We start from the raw sequence: 24,899 nt of genomic DNA, 5'->3' as shown, positions 1-24,899 counted from the left end.
CTTGCAAACGCTTAAAAAATCATGTAACTTAAATTAAAAACATATAGGGGGAGTTAAAATTAAATGGTGCCGACCCGGAAAAAAATCCTGGCAGCGCTACTGCCACGGCGCTCAGAGATTCGTGAACTTGCACGAGAGAGAGAGAGCCTAGTTTCATGATAGTCTGAATCCGGTATAAGCGTAGTTGATGCCCTCCTACTTTGAGAACTCTGAGCTTCGTGATATTATGTCGGCCTACGGTAGCATCGTTAGTCCCATCAAATTTCTGCGTGCATCTTACTCTGATCCTGATCTCCCCGGATTGCAAAATCTTCAGCGACAGTTCACAACCTCCAAGGCTCGCTATACACAGGGACGTCGGATGAACCGTTTCTGAGGTATGACTGAATTTTTAATAAATTTCGTGGTTTTTTCTCTATTATGCTAAAAAATAAAAAAAATTAAATTTAGACACGGGTCGAGTTAAGTATCGTTTCTGTAGTATGGTTTAACGCTGAGTCGAATGTGATCCACCGCGGGTCGCTTGGACTAATAGTTTCGGAGCTATGACTAAATATTGAAAGGTTATATCAAAATTTTGGCCATGACCGACCATACATACGTATTGTTAAGTACCGAATCGAATGAAACCAAGTCCGTAGGATAAATAGTTTCCGAGTTATAACTAAATATTTGCGGGACATAATTGGTGCTTTTTTCAAAATGTCTAAACATTGCTCTCCGTACCACACACAATGTACCCGTCTTACGTACCATTAAGTGCTGAATTTATTTTTTTTTAAACAGTATTGTTAAATGATTGCTACAAGAATTGATGAAGAGATATTTAAAAAACAGGTACGGAGCTGTTGCCATCAAATACATGGGGGCCTACGCTTATAAAGGGGGGGGGGATTTTAGGTTATATTTAAATTTTTATAGGGTTATGGTTTATTATAAATTTTAGTTTAAGTTTGTAATTTTAATTTTAGTACCTAATGTAAATAATCCAAATATAGGTTCTGTAAAAAGATTTAAAAGGTAAAACTCCCCCTAATATTTTCCTAATATTAGCTACCAAATCTTTTTACACAAACAATTCACAATAAAATGATAAATTATTGCAAATCAATTAAACGATACTTTACAAAAGGTTTTTCTTCACATGGATTTTCAATACAATGAATTGAACAGTTTTACTTTTTTGAGTTATCAGTTATACAGGTAAATCAAATTTATAATTCCTAATTTCACCGCGAAACTCAGCCGTTTCGGTCTTGCGGTCGTAGGCTAAATTTCGTGTGAATCGGACAATTATCTTGAACGTGCATAAAGAACAACAAACAAAGAATTTTATTTGTATAGACTTATTTGTAGGATTCAGTCTAAAGGCTTATGATTGTAAAGTGTAATATCATTTCCGCTCCCTATAGTAATATAGTTTAATTTGATTTTCTCTTAAAAAATATTGGTTTATTCAGTGAAATAAATTTAATTCTTTAAGTTGTAACGTGAAATTCTGGTTTATTTCAAAATGTTCCTAATTATTTTAGTTTTTTATTTAATAATATCTGCCATCCGGAATTCCGCGGTCGTTGAAATCTATATTTCTGGGCGCTGGTCGCTCAGAGGTTGTGGTTGGGGTATTTGGTGCTTGTCTGCGCAGCGAGTTCCGATCCCCGCTCGACTGTGGTATAATTCCATTAAATTCTGGCGTTCACGTTTCCCGTTACTCCTTTTAGCCCCCTTTCGAAACTTCAAATCATTGTAAATAAAACGTTGCCAGCATTATAAAAGTTTCGGACTATATTCTATTGGGCACGTGCCAACAAAATTCGTTAGCCAATTTGTTAATTTAAATCTATTCGCTCATTCGATAAAACACGCGGAGAATTTGAAGCATCTCGTGTTTTTAAATAAAATATAAATATCGTTTTAAAGTCGGTCTGGAACGACGGTTATTTGAAAAAGTCGTTTTGGTTTTCACTCCCGGATTGTCGTTGAAGTGTACAATTATCTAGGTGCACCGTAGTTTTAGTTAGTGTTGTGTTATATTTTATAAGCGTGTTAATATTAAAGGTTTTAGTTGGCAACATTTTAATCCCTTCTAGTATTTAATCCAAATCATACCCCTAGACAAAGTTTTAGTTTTAATATTTAGTTTAACGTTGGCCCCAATAGTGAAAGCCAGACGTGAACCCGGATCTATATTAGGTTGTAGCGTGGGATTGCTTGGTCATGTCACAATTATATATTACTAGCTTTATTACCCGGCTTCGCCCGGGGTATTTTTGATTTGTACGTAATAAAAGTACGGTACCATAACAAAACCGTCTTCAGAAAACTTCGTATTTTTATTTCCTTCTGATGATTCTTCCTAAGTAGTTTTGGGAGAGCTAACAATTCTCGAGTTTTAATTTCCAAATGACTTGTGTTGAGTCCGTTGAAGAGCCCCCAAATTCGACCCCATCTACCTGTCAGTCAATGTAGAGCCTAGGGAGTGTCCATTAATTACGTGAGGCGATTTTGGCGATTTTTCGACCCCTCCCCCCTTAGTGAGATGTCCTGAGATTTGACTCGTCCTCCTCCCTCCCCTGTAGAGTCTTCAACTGGGATAGTAGATGTCGGAATTGTATTAGACACTACGTTAATTGGGAGAGCTATTCCGACTTTAAATTCCAATGACCGACTGAAAAATCATTTGAATTCCTTTTACTAATTCTAAATTATGAGCAAATAATATTCATATACATATACATGCGTTTAAATTATACATATTTTTACTTTTTGACAATATAATTTTGACAGCGTTATATTTCCGAATCAATGGTACTAAAGAAAGACTATAAACAACAAAGTAGTAAAATTTTCACTAAATGCGCGACATTTTTAAACAGCCCCCCCTAATATCACGTGAGATTTTTCAAAATTCGTATTTTTAGTGTAAATACGTTAAGTCCCAAACACACATACGGTTCGCAAGCGAATTTTCGCGCACGCGCCCATGCGCCATGACTTCCATTCTATTCAAGTCACGCGACGTGATTTGCCAGCGAAATCTCGCGCGCGAAGGCTATATGTGAATCCGCCTTTAATCTGCGTTTGATTGCGTTGAATTTATTTAGGCGCAAAGGTGTTAATGTGTAGGATTAGGCATATTTCAGTGGATAATCATGTTTTACTTAATTTTACCCAGTTTTATCACAATTTTACCCAGTTTTATCACAATTTTACACTGTTTCTTGCCGAAACCCCCCTTCTCCTCCACGTGAGATTGGGTGAGATTCAGCTCGACCCCCTCCCTACCCTAAACCCCTCACGTAAATTATGGACGCTCCCCTATGGGTGACTAAGAGAAGCCCTTTCCGTCAAAAACTCCAGCTGAGAGGTGAAAGTCCAAAGCCGAGTAAAATAAAACTGAAAATTGAATTAGATTAATAACCATGTCAGGTATTTGGAATTAAGCGCGTTTAGTTGGAAATCAGGCCCTGAACATTGAGTTAAAATTTCAAAGCTCTAGAGCTAACCGTTCTCGAGTTTTTAGGAACATGACATACAAATAAATAAATAAATAAATAAATAAATAAATAAACGAATAAAAGGACAAACTTTAAGCATTATAGTTATAGATTCTTCGAAGTTAAACCTAGCCCGCTACAAAGTCTTTGATCGGTCGGTAAATTTTAGTAGTTTTAAAAAATCATTTGCTCTTTTTTGTTTTGATAATGTTTCTAAATGTAAGATTAATTCTTGCTCCAGGAACATTTGATTTTGGTATTAAGGTATTTGTTGGATTGTTCATCAACAATAGTGAACCATGTTCTAAATCTAAGCTTTTTGGTTTTAACTTCGTCAGTCTCTTATTTCTTAGGTCTCGGTGGCGTAAAACAAATTTTATTTTTTCCCCCCAAGAGAAATCGACGCGATTGGTGCCGTTGGTTACAAATCGGGTTCGTCGTCTTGGTGCTCGCCAATGAAACCTTGTCCGTCTTTGTATCGATTGACGAGCACGAAGTTAAAATTCCATTTCGCTATCCGCGACACTATTCCGCATAGGTCTTCAAGGACCGGGAGCCACGGCTTAGCGGGAAAAGTGTTGCCCGAAAAACTATAAGTGAGACCATCGTTGCCATAAGCGACTTGTTTTCGCGGAATGTTTTGTCACTGTCCCGATCTTTTTACTTGTGCCATTCTGCCTGCGAAATAAGTGACTTCTTTTTCCAGGAAAAGAAAACGCCATCAGCAATTTCTTTATCCAATAGCTTGTAGTAATATAGACATAAATTTTCGTCTTGAATCAATCTTGGTTTAACGAGCAACAGGTCTCCTTTTTTGTTATTCAATAATGGCAAAATTCCCGTTGGTTTGGCTCTTTTTGAAACTGATCCATCGTGCTGATGGACAATTGCCCTTTTCCTCGCTATCTCATCCGAGCAATTCGGGAAAAGTATGTTGTAGCAAGCCTTGCCTGAGAGATAGATTTAAAATAAATTTCATTAAAATTAAAGAGGTTTGAAAAAATGTCATTAAAATGCCTTAAAATTAAGTATTTAGTATTTTAAACGTATTCACGAATTTCACTACTTTCATTGAAATTAATACGTACTTATAAAATTTTGGTAAATTCTTTGGTAACAGAAAAAGGCACCCTCGCTGTTTTCAACATTTACGTAGTTACTACGAATTCCGCCCATCCAATGTGCTGAGGATTAGTGGTACAAAGCTTTGGGGACAATTTCTTATCTCGAGTAGCGCTCCATAGTGCCAGTGTGGTTTCGTTACCCATGATGTCGTCAACCACTCGAGCTCTAGTCCATACGGACCCGATTTTAAAGTTAACATCCCTTAAAAAATGCGAAGAATATATATTTTTTATTTATTAATAATTATTAACAATAATCATATTGCCCGTCATTATTGTTGATCATTATTATTATTGATTATTATCATTAATTATTATAGATTTAGCATATTAATGTTCATTCATGCAGTAAGGTTTACAGCATGAATGAACATATATATGCAGTAGCTAAATCTGTAATAGAAATTATAGTTTACTGAGTAAACTATAATTTCAAAACACAACTTAAACTAGAAAACTACTCGAATAGTTGTGATTTTTCATAACAATTGTATATTTATACTACTTTTAAAATATTGAGGAATAAACACGGATGCAGTAAGCATGTAAATTAATAAGCGTTTTTTTTTTCAAAACTATACCCATACCATACATGTAGTTCAAAAATGAATAACTTACATTCTTCCAATTTTGGTCCCAATCACTCTAAAACTAACACCTAAACAAACCGAAATCTAAAACTTCAAACTAAAAAAAGCTGAAAACAAAATTGCCAAAAATTGCTCAAATAAATCTGAAGTAACGCAAAAGAGAAACTCAACGAAATTAATCAATCAAAAGTGACAAAGATACATTTTGGGAAGGGGTATATATACCAAAAAAACATATCATGTTTGTTTCCCCTTTTAACCCCCATGCCCAAGTGCCCGAGCCTACTAGACTCCCAGAGGGGGGGGGGCGGAAACGAGGGATAAAAATTGCCGGAAACAGAAGGATATGTCCCCTTGTCGTGTTCTATAAACTACGTAAATTTAAATTAGTTTGACCATATCCTATTTGAGAAAATTAAAGGCGAAATACGCGAAACATAGTAAACGCCATTATTCTTTGGTAATATTAATTAATTCATAATTTATCCCCTAAAAGAGGTACACGTCTATACGTGGTCTATTTCGATAGATTGTGAAGTCTTCTATAAACTACGTAAATTTAAATTAGTTTGACCGTGTCATATTTAAGAAAATTAAAGGCGAAACATAGTAAACGCCATTATTCTTTGGTAATATTAATTAATTAATAATTTATCCCCTAAAAGAGGTACACGTCTATACGTGGTCTATTTCAATAGATCGTGAAGTCTTCTATAAACTACGTAAATTTAAATTAGTTTGACCGTGTCATATTTAAGAAAATTAATGCCAAACATAGTAAACGCCATTATACTTTGGTAATATTAATTAATTCAAAATTTATCCCGTAAAAGAGGTACACGTCTATACGTGATATATTTCGATAGATCGTGAAGTCTTCTATAAACTACGTAAATTTATATCATATTTGAGAAAATTAAAGGCGAAAAACGCGAAACAGATTTAACTCCTTTATTCTTTGGTAGTGTCTCCGCCGTTATAAGGTTTATTTCTATAGAAGGTATCTTTAGATAGATCGTTAATTGTAGTATTATTTTCGTAATTTACAAATAGATTTGATATACTCACTCCAAGATTCGAAAAAATTCAATTGATATTGTTCGCGCCTTTCTTAATCCGACTGGAACTGCACTGCCTTCTATTTATGTTTCTTGCAAATTATTGGTTTTTCGCCCTTTTTCGGTCTAAAAGTAGTTTTTTTGGATATTTTAAATTATATTAAGGTTTTTCTCATTGAAAACGTGATTTTTCTATTTCGTTTCTATTGTGTAAAGACAAATTTAAACTAATTTGGATTTAGTTTGGTCTAAAATTATTTTTAGCTGCATCGAGTATCCTACTGTACTCTATATTTTATTTTTCCGACAATTTGAGATTTTGCCGAATGGACTCTGGTAAGTTGCTTTTCTTGAGTTTCGAGGAACGGATTGGCGACACATTTCGTAAAAGTTGAGTAGTTATTAAACACCTATTAGTTTACTTGGGATTTTTTAACAACAGGTACTTTTGTTTTTTTTTTTGGTTTGTTATTGGTCTAGGATTACAGTAATGCAAAAAGTTTTAACGGCAGTTTATTATTTAGAAAGATAGGATAAATGTAAAATTGTTACTTGCCAGCAATTTTTACCACGGAAAATACCGACATATTTCAAGATCTTTGTAGGTGTTGGATGAGGTAGGACTGATGGCGGAATAGATTTAACGGCAAGATATTACTAAATTTAATATAAGAAAAATTGAGTTGAAGAGAACCAGTAGAACGCACAACAACACAAACCCCAGTGAAATTTGGACAAACCGAAGGCAAAAATAAAAACCTAACCCCCCCCCCCCCAAAAAAAATACTTCATTCTGTCTTTTTTTTTTGCGATACACACACATCGGAGTCGACCCGAGGCCTTAGACACCAGCACAAACACAATAACTGATTAATCAGGGCGAGATATGTGTAACGGCCACGCCAACGGGGGGAACTTCATTCTGTCTAATTAGACCATGGGGAGTTAAAAAAATATTCAAAAAACCCGCCGCAAGTATTTTTTAAATTTGATTAAAAATTTCAAGACTGTATGTATTTCCCTTAACTCCGACCACGGCCGTCTACTGACATCGTCGATTCACCTCCGTAAATATAATGGATACCGCAGGACTGGTGGTGGGAACTAAATGGCTACACCAAATGGTTAAACTGTACTATATATACTAAAGTATAATAAATGCATTTACTGAACATCAAAATAAAAACAAGGAACTAAATGTAAATAGTAACATTTTGGAAAAGGTACCATTTAGCTGTGCCATCTATAACGCTACCTAGACGACAGTACCTAGTATAGTCGCTTGTGGTGCGAATTAAACAAGGGAGAGCGACTGAAAGATTAATCGATCCCACACTCAGGAGTTTCCCCGCCTCCTGGGTGCATACCGTGCATATATTAAAACCACCTACGGACATCGTATCTAGTGAAATCCTACCTAGTATCTAGCGAATTGAATTCGCCATAAAAAAAACACATTTTCGGTATGCACAGTTTTTAAAAATTTAGTAATATCTTGCCGTTAAATCTAATTCGTCATTAGTCCTACCTCATCCAAAACGTACCAAAATCTCGAAATATGTCGTATTTCCAGAGAAAATCTCTAAATAAAAATGCAAATTTACGCATGGACGGACAATGTCGTAAATTTATCCAGATTTTGTAAAGATGTATAACTTTATATTTCAGTCAACTTGAAGTAAAGTCGGATACACGAAATATGTGAGTGATTGAAAGTGCAAAATATAATAATTGTTATAGTTCTTGGTAAATTCGTATTGACTTTCTGTAAATATACGGCGTTCTTTCGTGTAACAGCCAATCGGACAGTCGACTAAGTAAAAACGTATGTGCCCCATTACCACGCGACAATTAAAAAAATAGATCCGAAAAATAGATAAGGGAAGTAAAGAGGTGCAAGTCGGAAGTTCGGAACCATCCGGAAATTTGATAAGGGAAGCAAAGGGGTATAAGTCGAAAAAAAATTTAAAAGCCGAGACCAGCCGGATAAATAGATAAGGGAAGCAAAGAGTCAAAAGTCCAAGTCGAGTAAAATAAAAATAAAATTGAATTAGATTAATAACCATGTCAGGTATTTGGTATTAGGCGGGTTTAGTTGTAAATCAGGCCCTGAACATTGAGTTAAACCGTTCTCGAGTTTTTAGGAACATGACATACAAATAAATAAAAGGACAAACTTTAAGACTTCTAGCTTATGTAACATAATTACTCATAAGTATGCCACTAGTTCTATTTCTTCACTAACGGTTTGTTTCACAGATATTGCGTCATCCGTACCCTACGTAATATTTGACGTCATATTTGATGTCATCGAATCTCAAATGCTGATTATGCCGTCGCACAATTAGCTCTACGTCTGATCAGGGGGTAGAAACGTACGCGAAATGCGTTGTCTCATGCGATTCCCTAGTGGGAGAGGTGGGGGTGGAAGTTTAGTCTGAAAAGTTTCAGCGGGTTCGTCTGCTTCAATATATGGTCCTCGTTCGGGCCTCGGGCTAAAAAGGGATCACGCTTATTGTCAAAATAAACTACCCAAATCTAAAAAGCCGAATGGGTAGTACTACAATTTTAATTATCATCGATGTAGTCATAAATTGTTTGTTTTAAATATAATCTCAGGGGTAAACTTTAAAAAATGCTTCAAAATTAATATATTTGCCCAATGAAGAGATTGAATCTCCTAATTTACCTTTTGTATAAATAAGTTTTAAATGCATAATTTCAAATGTTTTTCTATATTTTTATTCTTTTTAAACAGCTTTGCTTAAAAAAAATTAAGGCTAGAGGTCGGCGGAACGAATAAATTAACCGGCAAAATTTCGATGAACCATAAAACGTTTGGTTAACTGTTTTTATGAACATTTTATAGAAATAAACAACGATTTAACATACAAAAATAATCGATTTTTTCGTATATTTTTTGGATAATTTGCGGTTATGAATAAAAATAAATAATTGGATAATTTCTTATTCAAACGCCGATCTCTAATTAAGGCAAATCCAATAAAAAATGATGACAAATGAAGCATTACATTAGGCTTAGTTGTCCATATTTACAATTGAAGGCACCAACGTTATTAATAAACTTCGCTACAATTTCAATTTAACCCAACTTATAATTAAAGATGATTTGTGATAGTTATTACAACTCTTGAATTGACAAGATTTTCCCGTATTTAGTTGACACCTTGGTAAAATAAAATTCCAATTAGTAAAATAAAGAAAATTTACGCTTCAAATCAAACTTGGTCCAAACCTCGGGCCTCGTCCTCCAGTCCCGATTTTTACGAGATTTAAAACTGAACCGAACTGAATTTTTCAGACTTTTTACCCCCTCGCTATTACTTTGCCCCCCCGCAACTAGGGAACCGCGTGGTTAGACGGGAGCCCGTAGGAAACTCGCCGCATTTCCAATCTAGGGTACGTACATGTAGTCTAGATTATCTTTGGTCTGATAAACCGACGGCCATTATTTTAGTAAACAAACCGGTGAGAACAACCAAGGCTTAGGAGCTAAAATGAACTACAATATACTGTCAGGTGCTGTTAATGCAATTATTATGCAAATTAATGAAGTTTTCGGAGACTCAGATTCCAAAATAAATTTGCATTGTCTAATTAAAAAGCTGGTTTATTGGCAAAAATAGCTTAAATTCAGGTTGAGCTTTTCTGGGGCATCTACAAGTTTGGATTCTTTTCAGATTCTTTTAAGCCTAGACCTAACTTTTCTAGGCTTGGTATGGGTTTTTATAACGCTGGTGGAATATCCCACTTCGACGACTTGTTCCATTTTCGAACCGAACCGTATTGGTCATTTTCCCCAACCTTTTATTTTACTAAACTTTTCATTTTTTAACTTCAGTCTGCACAAACCGAGTAAGTTTATAAATTTCAATAAAGAGACATTGAGCTGACTAAAATCCCTTCGCAATTTAGAGGTTTCCCATTAGCTACATATGTTAGTAGCCAATAGTGTAACTCCCAAAATTACTAGGATGAATAAAAAGGTTAAAATCTAAGGTAGTCCACTTTTTTACTGGTTCGTGGTGAAACAAACCGTTAGTGATGATTTTTTCGAATGGAATAAAGGTACAGTGGCATACTCATAAGTAATTATGTTACATATGCTTTGATCCCATTCGACCGAAATCCCATTCGTTCGAAAACGATTTAACATTGAGTCCCAATCGATCGAAAATACCCCAATTGTGCGGTTTACAGCCCAATTTTGCACGTTTATATTATTTTTTATAGTAGGCCTACATCAAATTTCGTTTTTATGAGACGTTTTTTAAAAAGGTTTACTTCTTATATAAATAAGTGTTGATAGTCTTATTGGAGCCAGTTAGCTAAAATGGAGAAAATAGCTCACAAAGGGGGTTTTTTGTACATTAAGAATGATTATTTGTTTCGCTTAAACAAAACGGTAAATAAATCTAGTTATTATTGTATTCTTGATATAAATAAAAAGTTCAAATCATAAATATATTTATAAAAGCGCGCCACCCTAGGGAAGTGAGAGACTAACCTAACCTAACCTAACCTAACCTTACCGTTAGTACACCTGTAGCAATTTTGTTTAGGTATAACGTTTTTTGCGTACCCTGCTATATTTCGGGGCAGAAGTAAAAAACAAAACAAAAGGTCCCAATGAACCGAATCCGCCTTTTGGGCTATATTTCGGAAACATATTGAATTCGGTCGAATGGGATTTCGATCGAATGGGAATATACCGTTACGCATGCTTATAGTTATAGATTTGGTATTTGCATAAAAGTTTTACCACCAGAGGGCACTAAGTTAGTAAACAAAAAACCTAGAGCCATGCAACCGAAGGTCACGAGTGACGAAGCAAACAATATTTAAATTTGCAAGTTATCTTGACTTTTGTATACAGGAATGAATTATATGGGCACAAGATAACTATGAAGTAGATTTATACACTATAGAGTGGAAGAAACCATTTTGGGATTGGTGATCTAGACTAGTTGGAACTCTTAAGATAATTTAACTAAAGAAAGGTCAAACGGCAGCTACTACTAGGTAGTGGGTAGATACTAGAGTATTAGGTAAGCTGCTACTGACGTGAGGTTGTTTGTGGGAAAAAAATCGAGAAGTGTCTTATTTTCTGAAGCTGTATTTTAATCGTTTTACTCATTAGCGATATTAGCGAAAGGCAGAAGCGACGTATTTTCTAAGCTTGGTAAAACCTACTAAATCATACGCAACGGTAATACTGCTCCCTTTAAATACTTTAATACACTAAAAACTTTTTTCAAACTAAAATTTGGTATTTGATAGAATAATATGATAAAAAATTAATTTGGTCTGAATTTTTGAACGTCACGAAATTTGGTCCAATTATTCGGTCATTTTCGAAATTCGATCCGACCGATGGTTCCCAAAACCGACTATTCGCACAGCCTTAGCACGAATAGATTGTACTGAGATGTACGAGTTATAAGGCCATGAGAGTGGAATCGCCAGTATTTTTTGAGCACGCCATCTATTAAAAAAAATTTAAAGCTTCAATTGGTTTTAATATATGGCGCACTCCTGCGTGTATTAGTAGCGATTCCACTCTCATGGCAGCCTTCTAGCTTGCCCGTTTTCCTTGAGATCACCGGATAGCGCATTGGTTCTAGTCTCATTTCTATTTCTATGCCTATGACAAAGCACTTTTTAGGGCATGCACAAGCCTACTCTCTCCTTACGTCTACGGCCTAACGATGAGACGACCCAAGGTGGTTCTCACCAATTTTGTTCAAACTTGGGGGATTGTTAGACATAGATTTAGCATGTAAAAAGCTAAAACGAAAACTTACGCTAGGCTTCCGTTTTGCCATGGCAACTAAAAATGTTTCTGACAACTTAATATGAAAAAATTCTACGTAAAATAACATGGGAAAATGACTAATTCCAAAAGTAAATAGAGGGAGAAAGACTATGACTGCCTTCAGATTTTACCTTCCACCATGCTTGACACCCTTTTTAAAGAACTAGTGATCACGTTATATTTCTAACCAATAAGGATAGCACATTACGCGCGAAGTAGTGCATTTGTGGTATTCCGGTTCGCACACAAGATGAAAATTTGGAATTTTATTCCCTGGCAACCATGTTACCGCCTCGCGATTTCCAATAGTCTCTCTGTCCAATGCTGACCATTATTTCCTTCGATAATGGTTGATTTTAATCAATAATTACTATATCAATTGTAAAATAAACAACAAAAGCTCGTAGCTATAGCTATTATTTCAGTTAAACTTGCAAATTGTTAGGCCTTAACATCGTAGATATACCAATTAGTCCCGATCTCTGCTCTTAGATGGCGTCACGCTCTCCACGATTTAAGTGAGCGTTATTCTAGTTACGATTTATTTCTTTTCAAAGGTCATGTTATTATTATTAAAATGTCGCATTTTAGTTTCTATCATATATCTACTTTATTTAGGAACTAAATTAACCAAATTATCGAAAGCAAAAGTTTAATATTCACGTATTTTATAGATAACTATTTTTCATCGTGGCGGAGTACAACCGATACCTTTTTGTCCCTGTAAAGAGGCGAGGGGGAAGTCATTTCCGAAGCCCAAAAGTTTTACCCCTCAAATAAGACGTCGTGCGGTTGGACCCAAGTGCCAGACTTTCTCCCCCTATTTACTTTTGCTAATTCTAATTCTATGCAAAACATAAAAAAATATTTAGTTTTTTAATGAAAAAAGTAAATTTTACATTTTTGGATTACTTTGCACTAATTAGAGTGAATAAAAACTATTTTGGGTGAACACGAGCTAAATTGAATAAATACGGCGTCATTTTAAGTATAATACAAAATATTTCATTGTAAAACTTATGCTGTGATAACTGCCATATATTTTCGCCGATAAATCTGAAAATTTCTACATTACCTTATCTGAACGATATAAACCGCCTTTTAGATTTCGATAAAAATACGGCGACGTTTTATAAAATGGCGGGTATAAATATATAAATCATGGTGCGATAAGTTCGGTATTTGGTATGCCATTAATCTGAGATTTTCTACGTTACATAATCTGCCGGAATGAATTAGTACTATAGATACTCATAGAAATCCGACGCCGTTTTGAAATAGGGCGGAATATGAAATTAAATATATCTTACGATGCGATAACTTCCGAAATGATTCGCCGATTTATGTTAAATTTTCTACATTACATTATCCAGGGTTGCCACACGTCAGGGAAAACAGGGAAATGTCTGGGAATTTTAAGAATTGGTAAAAATTCAGGGAAAAGTCAGGGAATTCAATTTTATCTTGGCACTTTTTGAAGGTAATTTAACTCTAGATCTATGACAAATTCCACGATTATCATTTATTTCCTTGATTGTTTGGCTAATTTTTTCAACATTGCAATAACCTTTTTACTGAAATATAAGTCCATCTAAATTTATTAACTTCTGAAAAAAGTAAAATATAAAGGAAAAATTTTGGCCTTAATAAGTCAGGTAAAATCTCTTAAAATGCTCAGGAAAAACAGGGAATAGTCAGGGAATTTGAATCTGAACATTTTGTGGCAACCCTGTATCTGACCGAATAAAAGGCGGATATCAATATCTCATAATGCTATATAACCATGGACTCTAAATTTAAGAGTCCATGCTATAACCGCCGAAATTATTCGCCGATGAATTTGAAATTTCCTACTTTTGCAAAATGGCGGATGTTAAAATGTCTTACGTTAAAATAAGTTCCGTAATTATTCGTCGATTAATCCGAATTTTTCTGTTTCATTAAATGATCAAATACGTTCTGATGGTAGAAAAAATACAAAATTGAGAATTTAGTTTCATTTAGTATTCAGTTATCTATTTATCGTTTTATTTGTTAAAACTGTGAAATTGTAACGTATTTCTCTTCATTCTAAGGCCCTTTAACTACACCAATAACTTGATTCACAAAATGATTACATGGAAACAAATTAAGGTCGAATGAATGCATTCTTACCATAAATAGATGGCACCAGTAAAGTCGAGTTTTTCGAAGAATCGGATAGATTAATGGCCATCTCTAATAATAGGGTCCTTTTCATAATACAGGTGGTGCTTTAAGGCTCGTATAAACTACTAACATCAAAGAGTACATTTGGTCTTTTCCACTTGAAATGTGTTTTTGGTCTAGACAAATAATAAGGTTGGTTGGTTTAAACACGGCCAACTGTGATCTCGCGCTATAGCGGCCAACCCATTCGCCGAAATTCCGTGAACAAGCCTATAACGAGCGTGGCGCTGCACTCATACTTCAATGCCAAAACTACTCTAAAAAAATAATATTCCGCTAGGGTACTCAAACCATACTGATATTTTTGCTCGTAGGTTAACATAGAAACTTCAACGGATGGGTTGGCCTCTATAGCGCGAGAGATCAAAGCTGGCCATGGTTTAAACCATGCTTTAATAAATGGCGTAAACCAAAGACTGCTTTTAAAATATAATTGAAAATGAATATTTTCAAAAAGAATTATGTTGATTCCACGCTCAGAATTTTAGTAATTTCGTACTCAAATTTAGGGTTTAATTAAGGCAGACTAAACATGTAGACGTAAATGGAGTAGAACCCTAGCAACGAAGGTCAAGTTTCAGTCATTTCTCACTTGTTGACCATTACAATTACCCGCCCTCTTTCTATAGTTGCATAAAACTATTTTGGAAAAATGAATTTAAATTAAAACCAGGATTTGTCCCAACGCGGACCCATACTCGTTTGCCTCAATAGTGGTCTCATAATTTTCCATTTTGCATTTGAAATATATTTATCTTCAGATTTCTCTGCCACGTTTACCATGGACGTTTTTCAACAGTTATACGGTCATTTGAAGAAAATCGCTTTCCCAGATTTACAGACGGGTGAAGGTTAGTAAATAAATGTTGTCCGTACTCCGTAAACATACCCTCTTTTTAGGTAGGTGTTATCGTCCTGATTGGCAACATCTATCGTGTGACTCCACGAAATATGTTTTATCATTCATTTTGGTAATCCCCATTCCCAGAGATTATTGAAAATATAGTATTATACAGGGTGTTTTATTTGGTTCTGACAAGTATTTTTTTACAAAAACTACATAAAGTAGAAATTTTAAATATTGATGGGTAATTAAATTGCCCAACTAGTCAATTTTTCAAGTGAAAAGTAGGTCATTTTCCGTCGAACCAAAGGTTTTCGTAGTTTCAGATGATGCTTTACCAATTCTCAAGTGACCAAATTGATCTAGCACAATGTTAGTGGTGAAAAACTAATTTTTCTAAAAGCGTGAAAATATTTTCCGAAAACGATGAGATTTCACCAATCAATGTCGGTGTATTTACTTAGTCATAATTTTTTTTAATTTCTACCTTAAGTAGTTTCATAAAAATCACTGGTGCGACCAAAAAAACACCTTGTATAAATGCTAAATTTTGATTGGGGTTCTTGAAAACATGGTGTTATATGAATACTCAATAAGGATTCCAATATTGGTGTGACCTTTGAGGTTCTTGACCAGAAAGTGTTATATGAATGATGAATTATGATTCCAATAACGGTTTCACCTTTGAGTTTCTTGACATGGCAGTGTTATATGAATGAATTATAATTCCCCTAACGGTGTGACCTTTGAAGTTCTGAACCAGATAGTGTTATATGAAAGATGAATTATGATTCCAATAACGGTGTGACCTCTGAGGTTCTTGACCAGATAGTGTTATATGAAAGATGAATTATGATTCCAATAACGGTGTGACCTTTGAGGTTCTTGACCAGATAGTGTTATATGAAAGATGAATTATGATTCCAATAACGGTGTGACCTTTGAGGTTCTTGACCAGATAGTGTTATATGAAAGATGAATTATGATTCCAATAACGGTGTGACCTTTGAGGTTCTTGACCAGATAGTGTTATATGAAAGATGAATTATGATTCCAATATTGGGGTGACCTTTGAGGTTCTTGACCAGATATTGTTATATGAATGATAAATTATGATTTCAATAACGGTGTGACCTTTGAGGTTCTTGACCAGATAGTGTTATAGTAATGATGAATTATGATTCCAATAACGGTGTGACCTTTTACTCCAATTTCAGCTAACTCGAAGTTAGCTTCTCCGGATAACTCTTCGTGGACTAGCGGTAGAACATTTAAAGCAGTGAATGGATTAATTAAAGGAGTCAAAATCTTCAATGTTGTAGAAGGATGCAAATATGTTATTAAGTACAGCGCATCGGAGACAGGATCCAGTGTGGTCAGAGTGCTTGATAAGGGAACCAAACATTGGATTGTTCGTTTCGATAAACCGCACGGAGTGAAGGTTCCGTACGAACATATCAACATTAACCCAAAAATCGCGGGTCTCCGAAAGGATCCGCACGTATGGATGCCGAATGGTTCTACTCAAGTAAGCAATTGGATAACAATATTGTTCATTTTATCCAATCCATTTGAGATAAATATTATATTTCAAGTGTTTTAAGTTTCCCTTCACGACTTTTTCTTAAGGCCCTTCCTTAGCAAAAACCTGATTTCACGCTTTTCCAAAATCGTTATAACGTTTTGTTCATATAGTTTAGCGAAATAGTTTTCAAATATATTAGAAACAAATGTTCACTCTATAGGTATATGCTACATTTGTTTCTCTGGGGCTTAAGGTTTACTTGTTATTTTAATTTAAAGTTGATTAATTTTTCCCTCGACTTGCTAACACTCGGAACAACTACAAGAGAAAAGCGTCCATCTGAAACGGTGGTAAAAGGTCTTGGCTGACTAAGAACAATATTGACCAGATGCTAACATATTTCGTTTTCCGTTATTATAATTAGTTTTAAAGATATTTAAGTTAAAAGTCAAAAGTTAAATTTTTGGTCGATCTTACCCTATTCTAAAACGCTTGAAACTGTCATTTATTTTGAATTCATCCTTAAAAGAAATACGTTAGCATATGCGGTGCAAAGTGCGCTATTTTTACAAGTATCGCGCAAAATTTTTGGTTAATTAGTTTTCGCGTCTAACTGTTCCGAGTCAAGACAAGCGAGGTCTCCATTGAATAAACATTGCAAAGAGCTTCGAGCTAGTACCGCTAGAGGGACATAGGGTTCCAAAAACGTCGAAGAGCGGAGTTTTTCACGCAGAAGGGCAAGCTATTTGACCCCCTAAGGAATTTGACAGCTCGGGGGGACTAACAATAGGCATAATCTTCTCAGCGGGAAATCGACAAGAACGTCAGTATTCAATTATAGGGGGGACAATATCAACCTCACTCTGTCCGGTGTTTTCTGCATAGAAACATATTTGGCTAGTTTTCTCTTTCGGTACAAAAGCGTATTTCAAAAATTATTTGTAATTTTTTTGAAATTTTTAATTTCTCAAGTATTTAGATCTATGGGTAATAGGAGAATTGCTCGTTCTCGTATCCGGTGTAGAACGACACGTGCGAAAGCGTGTAGACTTAGAGATCTAAAGAAAAAATATGTTGAGAATACAGTAGTTGAATCTCATTGCGTACCGAATCGATCTGATGACACAGAGGTTGACCCTCAATCTGCAGAAGATGAATCTACTATCGCTCTTTATAATAACTCTGAGAAGCCCGTGTTTTCGCCGGTAGTTCACTCTTATTCCGTTTTGAACAACGCGGAGCAGACCATTGCGTCAAATTTGGAGAATCCCGAATACGATCTGTGTGTGCCGTCCACTTCGGCGCCAAATTTGGATTTGACTCCCAAACGAACCCAGTTTGATTTAGGACAATTGGAATTCAGGTAACACTATTGTTTCTTACGTTCTCGTAACCGCCAAGAAATTGGTTTACTGAAACTGTCTATTATCAATACCTAAAGTAAATCTGGTTGGTAGAAGTTATTTATTTTAATACATTTTTTTGGCGGGGGGGGGGGGGTATCTAGTTGGTACGTTATAATAATAATTATATGATTATAAGAAAATAAAACTTCGTTAAATTTGCAAATTTAATTTTTTCTATAAATATCAAAAGATGATATTTATAATAAACGTCTAGATGCTTAGCTCCATATTACCAGGAAATAAGAACCACGAAACCGGTTAGGCTTTAATTGTAAATATCATCTTTTTATTTTTATAAAAATATTAAATGTTCAAATTTAACGAAGTTTTATTTTATTTTACCATAATCATATTTCTCACATACATGTACTGGACTTTAAAAACCTCTCCTAAGCCCAAATAATTATTATAACCACTATTTTTCTATTTGTGGTGGTTGTAGGTCTGCTTTTACTGATAAACCAAAAGATGGCCAAGTAATTATTGAAAAGTCAACACTGGAAGGCTATCGGATCGTAGAGATTAAGTTTGTTATTGAGTGGTGTTTGCACAATGGGTATATTGGAATGGGTGGACGAGCTAAAAGAAGGTCTTCGGAGTAGTTTCATTTTCAAATGATCGTCGTGTGGACGTTCTGTAAAACGGTATTCTGGAAATTCGAAGCCCGGAGTAAATGCAAATGCAGTCTGGGGCACCGTTACAGCTGGAGCAGGACATACCTTACTTTCTGGTATTCTATCCACGATGAACATCCCAACCATAAATTGGAATAAATATAATAAGATCGAGAAATCGCTAGAGGGTATTTGGAGAGACCAGTTGATTTTAGAAATGAAACGAGCTGGAGAGTAAGAGAGACGCTTGGCGATTGAAAATAATGAAGTGCGTAACTGTCATTTGCGACGGTGGCTACAGCAAACGTTCTTACGGCCATAACTACAATGCAAAATCTGGGACGTTGGTGGTTATTGGTCATAGAACTAAGAAGATATTAGACCAAGACACTCGTAACAAATACTGTTACAAATGCGCACTGGGTGCGGAACCAGATAAGGATCATGTCTGCTTAAAAAATTGGACTGCTTCAACGTCGGCGATGGAGGCTGATATCATTGTCAAATGCTTCAATCGCAGTGCAGAAATGCACGGATTGCGTTACACCCGTTCCATAGCCGATGGCGACTCGAGCGTGTATAGCAAAATCAAGAAAGAAGTCACGTACGGAGCAAAGGTCACCAAATTGGAATGCGCCAACCACTGCGTGAAAAACTACACGGGTCACCTGCACAAAATTGCGACTGATACCAAATACCCTTGCGACGCTCGAAAAACTCTTAGACCTCTAATTCCCCGACTGACCATGGCGGCCAGAAGCGCTATTACGTACGTGTCAAAAAACAAAGGAACAGCTGACGATCTACGAAGAGACTTAGCTAATGGACCTTTGCACGTCTTTGGAGTTCACGATAATTGCAGAGTTTACTTTTGCAAATTTCGGACTGGAGAAAAGCCTCTTACGGAAGAAACCAAAGCTAAAGGCCAAAATTTAGTTAATAAACTGAAGCAATCGGGACTTTACGCTCAAGTAATGGTGTTACTTGACAGGATAAAGTTGAAAGCCGACCGCCTGTACATGAACGAAACGAGTAACCGTGCTGAAATGTTCATGAGTAAAGTCGCGAAGTACACCGCTGGAAAAAGAATAAATTATTCACAGAATGGTGGTTACAACAGGCGATGCCTGATTTCAGGACTTTCGTACCAAAAAGGGGACGAAAGTTTCCATAGATCTCCATACAAAAAATTCGCGGGGAGAAGTCCCGGGCTGTATTTCAAGCGGCACATGGAGAAAGACCAAGATTTCTAGCCTCAAAGCGATTGTTTTCGAAATCGGGTCAAAAATATTCCAGAAAACGAACCGAACCATTACCAATAGACACGGACTACGGGCCTCTAGCGGAACAGCCCCCTTTGACCGAAGAAGAGCTTGGTCACCTTAGAGATTCAGGAAGCAGTCTTTTACAAAGCTTGCAAGTGTCCGAGGAGCAGAGGGACAACATTGAAATAATGTCCCGTGGTCAGCATGGGAACCAGGTTTACGACAACAACAAGAAAAATAGACTTACAGCGTCTAATTTTGGAAAGGTAATAAAACGATTGCCAAAAACCTCTTGCCATACTTTGGTAAAGCAATTGCTTTACCCTCAAGGGTTTAGCAACCCTAATACCGAGTATGGGGAAAAAAATGAATCGTTAGCACTTCTGAAGTTCGAGGAAAAATATAAAAAAGAATTCAAAATGAATGAAAACGAAGTACTAACTCGAATGAGCGGCCTATATGTGGATTTACAAAACGGGTTCTTGGGTGCTAGCCCCGACGCGGTTTTCACGAACAACGACGCGATTGTAGAAATAAAAACGGTGCCTTCAGCTAGAAATGCCACCAAAGGGCGAAAACTCGAAGATCATGCCCAAAAAAACAGGAGCTTTTGCTTGGAATTGGTTAACGAGAAATTAAAGTTGAAAAGAAACCACCTGTACTACTTCCAGGCTCAAGGTCAATTGAATATTACTGGGAAAAACAAATGCTTCTTTGTTTTGTATGTTGACGAAGACACTGAGTTATTCGTCGAAGAAATAGAGAAAGACGAACGATTGTGGACCCAAACTATGTTGCCAAAACTGAGGGCATTTTATATGGATTGCATGTTACCGGAAATAATGGATCCTCAAGTGCCTTTACATAAAAAGTGTCGAGATCCTCCATACATTAAAATCGCCCAAGAACAGGGGAAATTAAAGTCGAGAAAAAGGAAGCCAGCAGACGTCTAGTCTGCTGGCTGCGTCTCGAAGAAGAAAAAGTGAAATAAAATTGTTTATTTTAGGTCGAGTGTGTATCTCGTATATCTGGTACTGATATTTTCTCGCTATTGAGTAGCTCATTGTGAATTAAGATGACCAAGATATGTTATGAATAATTTCCTGCTCGTTTCAAACCAATGTAAAATTAAATGTAAATCTAAAATTAAATGTAAATCTAAAATTAAATGTAAGTCTAAAATTAAATGTAAGTCTAAAATTAAATGTATGTCTTAAATTAAATGTAAGTCTAAAATTAAATATAAGTCTAAAATTAAATATAAGTCTAAAATTAAATATAAGTCTAAAATTAAATGTAAGTCTAAAATTAAATGTAAGTCTAAAATTAAATGTAAGTCTAAAATTAAATGTAAGTCTAAAATTAAATGTAAGTCTAAAATTAAATGTATGTCTAAAATTAAATGTAAGATTAAAATTAAATGTAAGTCTAAAATTAAATGTAAGTCTAAAATTAAATGTAAGTCTAAAATTAAATGTAAGTCTAAAATTAAATGTATGTCTAAAATTAAATGTAAGATTAAAATTAAATGTAAGTCTAAAATTAAATGTAAGTCTAAAATTAAATGTATGTCTAAAATTAAATGTATGTCTAAAATTAAATGTATGTCTAAAATTAAATGTAAGTCTAAAATTAAATGTAAGTCTAAAATTAAATGTCAATCTAAAATTAAATGTCAATCTAAAATTAAATTATATGTAAACTTAAAAAAAATCTAAAATTTGTAACCTAAATATTGTAAACAGTAAAGAATGTATTTTTGTATATTTTATTTGTATTTTAATCCCTTCTTCGCTCTCTAAACAAACCTCAAAATGCTCTCTTCTTGGAAATTCCGTATGACCTTCTATATTGTATTATCGCCGGAGAGGACTCCCCTTGTTCTTTCAGTGTCAAAGGACGCTGTTTCTAATCTTTACTAAAATCCATCCTACATGTATTTTCGCTATCGTCCTTTGTCATCTAGGGATATATCAATTGGCAAGGGGGATGTAATCGGCTTAACATGTCAATCAATCATATGGCGGGTATCCGCCCATTATTTATCTGTCCCGTACTATTCTTTAGTACGATTCTTTAGTCTGTATAATCGACTGTGTCCCCATCTAGTGGCAGAAATCGGTACTTTGTGGCTAAGGAAGGGCCTTAAAGTTTCAAAATTGGTGCCCAAATGGGCATTTTTTGAAAACGCAATTTGAACTCAGAAGCAGCCACAGTAGCACATAGGCGCCGAAATACAGTTGGTTAAGAGTCCAAAGTTTGTGGACGGTAAAAATTACAATTTACCGATTGTTCAAATAAATGTCGGTGATATACTTGTTTCGGGCCTGTTTACCGACAGTCGGCCGACCGTTGCATTAAAGGTCTCTTTGTAGACGGTAAAAATACAATTTACCGACTTTTCAAATCATTGCCATATTGAGTCGTAATACCTACCCATTGTTAGTCGGAAATGAATTTCTTTGCGGTAAGAATAGTTTCTCCGACTGTAATTCCGGCGGACATACTACCAGTCAAAAGAGTAGTTTCCCGACTGTATGTTGGCCAAGAAATAGTCGCCGTCAGACAGTCGGCCCAACCGAAAATCGGCCCCGTCGGGCAGGCGACAATTGCTACTGGGGAGCTCATTCAAACCTGACATATTGGTCTCACAACTCACTTGACACAAATATTATATTTCCAAAATGTTTCAAGTTTCCTTTCCTGACTTTGGCTTCGAACAATTAAGCACCTGAGCTGTAAGTTTTCAAATTTATATTATCATTTTCAATTTACAAAGAGCCACGGGACATCCAACTTGAGGAGCTCATAAACTGCTACAATTCCGTCTGCTAAGTAGATGGTTTACTATAATAAATGCAAATCGTCACGCTTAGTGGACGAAAATCCAGCAGTGGCTGGTGCTCAAATGTTCGATCTTTAATAAATGCCTGTCCCAACCTTGAAATTCCCTATCTCAACCTTCGAAATGTTTTACACATAAATATACTGAAAGAAAACAGTAGTGACCTTTAAAATGATATTGTACACAACTAAACACAGTACACCTCTGAACTACAATAGTAAAAATCCTTTCTATACCTGCGCCCTCCTAATTACCGATTCGTAAAAGTGTTTTTATTATTGTGTAGGTGGTCCAAGGTACGGCCAAGACGGCACAAGTGATTAATCAAATAAACCAAGTGGCCTTACCCGTGGTTTTGGCCGTCGAATGCGTTTTTATTGGGAAATCTGTTAACGACGATGTCCAACAAGGAACCACCCGTAATTCCGTCGAGGCAGTTGCCCAATCTGCCGGAGGGTGGACTGGCGCAATGGGAGGTACTATGGACATTCTTTGTATTTCAGTCATCACAATTGTTAGATGCTACCTATAACGATGCCCAATCCATGTAACCAAAAGTGTGTCAATCGAACCTATTTCTTAATGAATGTTACGAGCCAAATACAAGTTGGGCGGGGAGAAGGGAAAGTATGCCTTGGGGAGGGAAGGAAGCTAAAACCAAATTATACGAGGTGATAATCACCGATTTGGTTGAAACTAGGTGGGTATGTAGACCTTATGTTAACATGACATTTCACCAAGGTAAAAGTTGCAATAGACATTAGTTTCGCCATGGCAACCGAAAATGATTTTGACAACAAAGTATGTATATTTTCCCATTGAAAAAAACATGAGAATCTAAGCACTTTGAAAAATTTGAAAACAAAAAACTAGATCAAAATTGACAAATTAAATTAATTTTATGATATTTTGATGCATTTTGGTCAATTTGATCAAAATATGTAAAAATTGATCAGAATCGGCAAAAATGGAGATAAAAAAGTTGTATTTGCCAACTAATCGCCGAATCGACGATAATAAATGAATTTTATCGAAATTAATACAATGGAATGAAGTTGTTTGAATTTGATCAAAATTAACAATTTTAATTAGAATTTCTATCATTATTTTTTTACAGGGGGCCCTTAGAAGTACGCAGATTCCCATGTTATTTTCCATGGAAAAATATACATACTGTGTAGTCAAAAACATTTCCGGTTGCCGTAGCAAAACTAATGCCCATTTCAACTTTTACCTTTGTGAAATTTGGTATTACCATAAGTTCTACACACCCACTTACAATTGTTAGTTTCAACAAAATCGGTGATTATCACCTCGGGTAAGTAGCATGGGTCAAAGTAAGTGTATTTTTTGAATTTTCGTCGATCTGTGGAGATGCTATCGCCATCTACCTACGATAAAATACTATAGACTAAAAAAAGATCCAGAAAGGCAAAAATAAATAGTCTTTTATGTGGTCGATCACGAGTCGAACCTTCATTAAAAATTTAGCATACGAAATTACTGGAATTGTCACACTTGTGGGTAATTGTGTCACTTTTGATGTAACGAATAAGAAGTAGGATGCTATACACAAGACAGCTCTTGAATTAGAACTGAGTACGGAATAAACTTTATATATTTCTAACAATTGGTTTCTGGAAACTTGTATTGATATTTGAGATATTAATCATAATAGTTTGGTGGAACTATGAATTAATCCATCGACACCACCTTTTGACGATGCGGCTGCCGTAGAGGCAAAACTAACAAGGAGACCACCCGAGGTGTAACACACCGATTTTGTTCAAACTAGGGGGTTTCGTAGACCTTCATGTTACTTGAAAAACCCTAAAGGGAATTTATTCAATGGGCAACCGTTTTGCCATGGCAGCCAAAAATGTTTTTGAGAACACAAAATGGAAATTGTCCCATTGAAAATAAGAAAATAACATGGGAATCTGACCAATTTTTAAAAAAAAAATAATTTTTGAAAATGTTAAAAACAGAAAATATAAATAAAAAATAACGAAAAAAATCGAAATCGCTTAAAATTTTTAGATTGGTCAGATTCCCATGTTATATTGAATGGAAACATTTCCGTTTTT

General features: G+C 35.5%; 2 protein-coding genes across 2 annotated transcripts; one reads left to right on the top strand and one right to left on the bottom strand.

Moving 5' to 3' along the window:
• Window positions 1-1,474: 1,474 nt before the first annotated feature.
• On the bottom strand, window positions 1,475-6,388 carry LOC149960439 (uncharacterized). The gene is made up of 3 exons (XM_090164086.1): window positions 6,280-6,388; window positions 4,586-4,823; window positions 1,475-4,447 (listed from the first exon to the last, which is right to left on the bottom strand). The coding sequence occupies exons 2-3, from the start codon at window positions 4,671-4,673 to the stop codon at window positions 4,158-4,160; spliced, it is 378 nt and encodes a 125-aa protein (XP_090020212.1). The 5' UTR covers window positions 4,674-4,823; window positions 6,280-6,388; the 3' UTR covers window positions 1,475-4,157.
• A 243-nt stretch (window positions 6,389-6,631) lies between these two features.
• LOC149960438 (uncharacterized protein C13G5.2-like) lies at window positions 6,632-23,344 on the top strand. Its single transcript, XM_090176456.1, has 4 exons — window positions 6,632-6,711; window positions 15,075-15,164; window positions 16,375-16,685; window positions 23,099-23,344. Exons 2-4 carry the CDS (start codon window positions 15,095-15,097, stop codon window positions 23,342-23,344), a joined length of 627 nt encoding a protein of 208 aa, XP_090032582.1. The 5' UTR covers window positions 6,632-6,711; window positions 15,075-15,094.
• Window positions 23,345-24,899: the final 1,555 nt, after the last annotated feature.

Source organism: Leiobunum rupestre, chromosome 1 (genome assembly GCF_980474605.1).
Source record: "Leiobunum rupestre chromosome 1, qqLeiRupe1.1.hap1, whole genome shotgun sequence".
Taxonomy (NCBI): Eukaryota; Metazoa; Arthropoda; class Arachnida; order Opiliones; family Sclerosomatidae; genus Leiobunum; species Leiobunum rupestre.
This window is presented reverse-complemented; position numbering and strand designations above follow the sequence as displayed.